The sequence below is a fragment of the Aristolochia californica genome, unplaced genomic scaffold (assembly GCF_029961685.1).
Source record: "Aristolochia californica isolate CCGP_79_NKW_82.1479 unplaced genomic scaffold, dmAriCali1.0.hap1 SCAF_4, whole genome shotgun sequence".
Lineage (NCBI taxonomy): Eukaryota > Viridiplantae > Streptophyta > Magnoliopsida > Piperales > Aristolochiaceae > Aristolochia > Aristolochia californica.
In genome coordinates this window covers 4,228,644-4,235,458 of record NW_027182103.1, presented here as the reverse complement: position 1 = coordinate 4,235,458, position 6,815 = coordinate 4,228,644, and the positions used below count along the sequence as shown (strand labels likewise).

The 6,815-nt window shown below is 36.3% G+C and overlaps 1 protein-coding gene across 3 annotated transcripts; it reads left to right on the top strand.

The window, feature by feature from the left end:
• Nucleotides 1-382: 382 nt before the first annotated feature.
• LOC137963881 (cysteine--tRNA ligase, chloroplastic/mitochondrial-like) lies at nt 383-6,254 on the top strand. 3 transcript variants are annotated; one of them, XM_068811104.1, is made up of 10 exons: nt 383-931; nt 1,309-1,706; nt 2,486-2,549; nt 2,863-3,024; nt 3,253-3,423; nt 3,532-3,813; nt 3,998-4,123; nt 4,832-5,035; nt 5,180-5,287; nt 5,561-6,254. In XM_068811104.1, the coding sequence occupies exons 2-10, from the start codon at nt 1,537-1,539 to the stop codon at nt 5,858-5,860; spliced, it is 1,587 nt and encodes a 528-aa protein (XP_068667205.1). In that variant the 5' UTR covers nt 383-931; nt 1,309-1,536; the 3' UTR covers nt 5,861-6,254. The 3 variants fall into 3 exon arrangements, with proteins under 3 accessions (XP_068667205.1, XP_068667206.1, XP_068667207.1); XM_068811105.1 differs by having other exon boundaries at nt 384-931; nt 3,346-3,423; XM_068811106.1 differs by lacking the exons at nt 383-931; nt 2,486-2,549 and having other exon boundaries at nt 1,620-1,706.
• Nucleotides 6,255-6,815: the final 561 nt, after the last annotated feature.

Here is a 6,815-nt window from a genome sequence, read left to right as displayed (position 1 = left end):
GATAAAAAATTATTAGTTTAATTAATTATAATAATTAAACAAAAATATTTGATCAAATACTTATTTTAACAATATTTTAATTATCACTCTCAAATCACTAATTTAATATAGTAATAAAAGTAACCATAAACTCTAAACACATAACCCCTAATTTCAATTAATCCTAAACCCTAAACACGTAAACCCTAAATCCTCAATCCAAAAGCCCTGAAAAACCTAAACCCGAAATTATACCCTAAACCCTAAATCCATAAATTATGCCCTAAACCTTAAACACTCAAAAACCCTAATTTCAATTAACCCAAAATTATACAGAAATTAAACAATCAAAACCGGTAAATCACACAAAAATTAAATAAAAAAAAGTTATTGAACGGGTTACAAAGCAAAACCGAACGGGGAAATCGAAGAAAGAGAAGGAAATCGAAGCCGAAAGAAAGAAATCAAAGAAATAGGGAAATCAAAGCCGAAATAGGGAAGAACAAGAGGATTTGAGATGACTTTTTGTTTCAGTGAGAGGATTTGGCGTCAAGAGCGCAACAACACGGTGAAACGGAGAGCCGGCAGAGAGAAAGAGACGAGAGGGATAAGGGTTGGGAAGCAGAGAAGGTCGAAAGCGCGAGAGGATGAGCCGGGCGAGAGGGAGAGGTAATAGAGATTAGGGTTAGGAAGCAAAGAGGGCAGAGAGAGTAAAAATGAATGAACTAGTTTATTGACTCTCACTTTCCATCGAGTGAACTTATTCCGTTTCACTTTCCATTCACTTTGAAAATACAGTAAACTTTTTCCATATAACAACAACCTACGGGCTACGACGGTTGAGATCCAAACCGTCCTCTCTTCCTTTCTGCTCAAATGTCTTCCCTTTTTCTTTTCTACTCGAATTCCATCATCCACCTCTAGATCCTTTCCTCCTAACCACCAGCGAAAGGTACGAAATCTCTCTCACTCTCTCTCTCTCTCTCTCTGTATACATATATTATATTTGCTCTTCGTTCTTTTGTCTCTCTCACTTCTTCAAAGGAAATCTCTTTATGTACGAAATTTCTTTTTATCTTTGGGTTTTACTTTCTTCACTGCTTAAACGTATCTTTCTTGATGCCCGTCCATTGAACAGGCTGATCAATGCCGGTGTTAATGTCGTAGCAATTCCAAAGCAAAAAAGAAAAATTGTTTGTAATTTTCTGATTTCCTAAGGTTGACCATATAAATTTTTTACTCAATTTAAGTCATTATCTTTTAGATCTTCTATAGAATCAAGGCATTTAACACCCGCTAACAATCTGTATTGCTGCCTTCTTTCTTCAGTTTCGAACCGTCAGACTCTAGACCTTTTTGTTGGCAGCTTATTGAGGAAGCATTAACTTCGTTTCCACGCAGTCGTTACGTGAGTAGCTCTCTCCTCCTCTTTTACCTCCGCCGTTGGACACTCCGCTCTTGCGTACGCGTACTAGCATAAATCAATCCTCTACAGCCGCCCCTTCGCGCTTTCCCTTCCCCTGCGAACCCGTGCGTAGGGTTTTTGAAGTTGCAGAGATGGGGGGGAAGCCGCAGTTCCGGATCTACAACACCATGACGAAGCAAAAGGACGTTTTTAAACCTAGGGTAGCCGGGAAAGTAGGTATGTACGTCTGTGGAGTCACAGCGTATGATTATAGTCATGTAGGCCACGCTCGTGCTTACGTCGCATTTGACGTTCTCTACAGGTGAGTTATGTCCTTATTTGTATGTTCTTTTTTTTTATATGAATTTTGTTTTGCTTGATGGTTGTTGGATTGGTGTTACGTTTATTTTGAGTAGATGGTTTATTTTTTATTTTTTTGTATTTGGATATTGAAGTAGTCGTGGTTCGACGTTGCATAGTAACTGTCTGTGGTCATTTCAGTTTGCACGTTGTGTTTATATTGGCTGAATTATGAATTCGGCAAGACGTTTTGCTTAGCAGGCATCCAAAGTTATATTATTGGCATATTAGAACCCTGCAATTTTTTTTTGTTCTGCTTTGCTCATAATTTATTAATCATATAGTTTTTGTTACCCATAATTTGCACTTGTCAAAGAAAAAAAGCAAAATTTAAATTGAACGAACATATACATAGTGGAGAATGAAGTACCGGCCTGTATGCTACGGCAACTGTGTATTAGCAATTAAATTGTCCCAATGTGTTTCTGGTTTTTTTCTTTTCTTGGATAATGAAACTTATAGTTGTTAGTAGCCGAGTCTTTGGAGTCTTAAGCCATATGTGTTCTTAACATATAACTTGTATAGGCATCTGCAGCTTGGTTCTCTAAAGCACTTTGTTTTTTTATCTAATGGGATGGTACTACATGGTAGTTTGTTTACCTGTAGGAACTCCCTTTTTCTGCCCAATTTTTCTGCCTGTCTGATTTTGATAGTAAGGAAGTACATGATTTTCAGTAGTTATGAATCAGGTTTTCATGGATCCTAATTTGTTTGTTTTCTTCTACTTTCTTGTGTATACAGATACTTGGTACACTTGGGATATGAAGTAACTTATATACGAAACTTCACAGATGTTGATGATAAGGTAAACAACATCTATATAGATAGCAGGGGCATGCTCAGTTTTTGGATTTTCTATGACAATTTGTGAAGGAGGAGCAATTAAAGAACAAAAAAGATGGACAGATGTTCTTGTATTATAAGTTCAAGCCTTATAAGTCCATCATGGATTCTGTGGTTCTTATAGATAGCAGTGCATGTAAACGTTTTTCATCTTCAGTTGTTCTATTTGTTTATTTGCTTTTTAAGCCGTCTAGTCTAGTAATATGGTATCTCTGTTTGTACTTTTAGATGACTTCTGCAATGCCTTCCTTGATATTATATCATTGTTGTTGCAGATAATTAATAAAGCAAATGAATTGAATAAAGATCCATTGAGTTTGAGTAATAGATTTTGTGAAGAATTTCATATTGATATGGCCGACCTTCAGTGTTTGCCTCCTACAAAAGAACCACGTGTTTCTACCCACATGGATCAGATCAAGGATATGATTGCTCAGGTGTGATACTTTGTATTTATTTTTCTGTAATTAATACTTCATTGTGAACTCTCTTTTTTTTTTTTTTCTATTGTAAGTAACCACCACCTTATAATTAGTTTTTGTGTTGTTATCTTGGAAGACAGTGCATATAAGATGTGTTGAAAGAATACCATAGCTCTCTTGTAGTCTATATACTTCTTTTGAAAACTCAATCCTAATTGTTTTGATCTGGATATTAATTTGCAGATTGTTAAAAATGACTGTGCTTATGTGCTTGATGGAGATGTTTACTTTTCTGTTGATTGTTTTCCTGAGTATGGTCGTTTATCTGGTCAGAAGTTGGAAGACAACCGAGCAGGGGAACGGGTTGCAGTAGATTCAAGAAAGAGACATCCTGCTGATTTTGCATTATGGAAAGTAAGTGACTATTGTGACACCTTAATTTTATGTATCTGTTTGCAACATTGTTGTGAATAACTTTTGATGTTGATGTTCAACTTGATCATGATTCTTTGATCCTTGCAGTCTGCAAAACCGGGAGAACCTTGCTGGGAGAGCCCATGGGGCCCAGGAAGACCTGGATGGCATATTGAGTGCAGTGCCATGAGTGCTCAACATCTAGGTCCTGCTTTTGATATTCATGGTGGAGGCCAGGATCTGGTATTTCCCCATCATGAAAATGAGCTGGCTCAGAGTTGTGCTGCTTGCTCAGAGGCTGGAGTGAAATATTGGTTGCACAATGGCTTTGTGAATATTAACAATGAAAAAATGTCCAAGTCACTGGGAAATTTTTTCACCATTCGTGAGGTAATTGCAGAAATACAATTTTTTTTCCAATAGAATGCCAATTGAAAAAGAAAGAATTTTTTAATACAAGTTGTTTAAATATCAGCTGTGTTCTCATTCTCCTAAAAGTTTCTCCTACTTTTAATACCTCAAAAAGGTATAGTTGTCTTGGTTCATCAAACTGACAAAGGATGATTGCATGTAGATATCTGCTAAGTACCATCCCTTGGCTTTGAGAATGTGTTTGATGCGGACACACTACCGGTCTCCATTTAACTACTCTATTGATCAAGTTGAAGATGCGTCAGATACTCTTTTCTACATCTATAAGGTAAACGGAGCTGTCATCATACAGAGGAGCACCATTAACATGTGTACTACTGAAAACAATGGTGTGACTTTTATGCAGTACTTTTGGCTTTTTGTAGGATGTGCATTACATTTTCTAACTGTTAGAAAATACATCCATGGTATTTTTGTCATTTTACCCTCTAATGGTATTTTGATCATTTTGCCACTTCTGTGGTTAATTTTTTATCTATGTAATCTTATTTTGCATGTTGAATTATGTCAGTGGTTAAATTTTCATGCACATAGGATGTGTAGTTAGGGAGATATAAGAAGACTAAGGTTTATTAAGTGTATAATTTTTTTTTGTAATTTTTACTTCAAGACAGTTATTTAAGATGTCTGGAAATTCGTGCACAATTCCCAATGAAGCCTTTTCAGGCTCTCCAGAAAAATCTTCTTCTCCTTTCTTTTTTTCTCTCAATTTTCTCCTCTTCCTTCACCCAAATCTTGATTTTTACACTAACTACGTTCTACTAAAGTTTTACACACAGATCACATTTGGCCTGTAAACCATTAATTGGTTACTGAGAATTGTAGGTTGTCGTGACTTGTTGTTGTAGGAGATATTTATGTTGGCCAGTTTTCCTGTTTATATGTTTTTACTTGTCACTACTCAACTTGAATAAGGCATTATCTGATACTCGGAATCAGTAGTGGATGCAATCATGTTGTGTCTCGCTTTTTGTAGACTCTTCATGACTGTGAGGAGGCTTTATCACTACATCGAGAAGAAAACCTGAAGGATAAAATCACATCAGTTGCTCAAAGCTGCATCAATAACTTCCGAAGTGATTTTCAGTCAGCTATGTCAGATGACCTGCACACAAATGTTGTTCTAACTGCTTTGTCAGAACCATTAAGAACTATCAACAGTATTCTTAAGTCATTAAAGGTATCTTTGTTCTCAGCTCATGTTTTCTAAGCTCTCATTTTTCCTGCATGATGATTTTTCTACATTGCTCTACTGGGTCTCAAACCCAATTTCTAGCCCTGCACCTATGTTTGCATTTGATGGTCTTTCTATTGCTCTATTCAGGGGAAAAAACAGCAGCAGGCATTGAATATTCAGTCCCTCGTTGCTTTAGAGAAAGAAGTCAAAAACGTTTTGAGTGTTCTGGGGCTCATGGCTTCTTCAACTTACAAGGTCTGACAAAAAAAAAAAAAAAACTGGGACTGCCCTGCCATTGGTTTAGTCAATTTCAGCTATCTTGTTAACCTTGCACTCTCAGAAAGGCGCTAGTTTAATCAATCAGAAGATTGCATGGCCTCTCAAACCTTCAGTGGTTTCTTAAATTTCGTGGCTGTGCCTGGAAGTCCGACTAATTAAAAGTGGAACTGTATGCATATGGCAGTGAAAACATGTTATGCAGGATTTACTTTTGGTTTATTTATTGTTCTTTCAATTCTTACTATGCAGGTCATGCAGGAATTGAAGGACAAAGCTTTGAATAGGGCTGACATGATTAAGGAGGAAGTCATGCGGCTAATCAGAGAAAGGGATTTTGCAAGAAAAAATAAAGATTATGAGAAACCTGATCAAATCAGGAAAAGGTTGGAGGAGTTGGGAATAGGTCTAATGGATGAAGCTAAGGGAACACTTTGGAAACCTTGTATGCCCCCTAAATACAAACAACAAGAGCAAGAAGAGCAACCACTAGTAAAAAAACGTGGACCAGAACACCAACAGCAACATGATCAACAACAAAGCAAGCAATAACAGGAATATAACAACAATAAGAACAACAACAGAAAAGCATTAACAGGAATAAACCTGTACCTGTGGATCTATTTCTGGTAGATGGACAGCAAATGAGGCAGTGATGAATTCTTCCTAGTAATGTCTTCATCTCACAAATATAATAACCTTAAAATTATGTAACCTATTTTTTGAAGTGTATTTTGAACTGTTATAATTGCTGAAAGTTCTCAAGAGCTGCTAATCAGCATAGTAAGTTTTTTTGAAACGGAGCATGGTAAGTTATTTATTTGATTTGATAACTTAACATAGCTGGATCATGGCTCAAAAGATCCTTCTGCAACTCTCTGGGCAACATCATTTGAATGTGATCTAATTTCGTTCGAATGATCTTCTTTCTTCAGCTGCTTCTATTCTGTCGTCTTCAATTGAATTACCTGACTTCATTTGAATGAAATATTTCCAGAGATCTTTTGTTTCATTTTGTTTGAACGTTTTGGATGTGTCATTTGAATGCTAGGGACTTTTGGTTGCCTTTTGTTGCAAAACACCATTTGAATGATCTAGGGCTTTAAACCAGTTTTTTGTCTTTTGCTTTGAGATTCATACAAATGGGTCTGCTTCATTCAAATGAATTGTTTTCGTTGCATCTCTGTTCCTCTTTCTGTCTTCAAGCATTTTAATGAACCTGAGCTGCTTGGGTATGTTTAGTCTAAGGCACTTTTAAGCCATTTCAATGATTCAATATCATTCAAATGTTGAAAACTGTTGTGGCATGAATGCAACTTCTTGGACTTTTTCAAACTTGCTCAACACATGATTAGTTCCTTATGTTTGTTATCATCGAAATTATCTAGAATGTAGATGTTGAGACATGCTCTATCTAACATTCTCCTCTTTTTTTTTTTATGATGATAAACATATTTAAAAAGCTCAGCACAAGCTGCATTCAAAAACCTCCCCTAAGTCCAAGCCT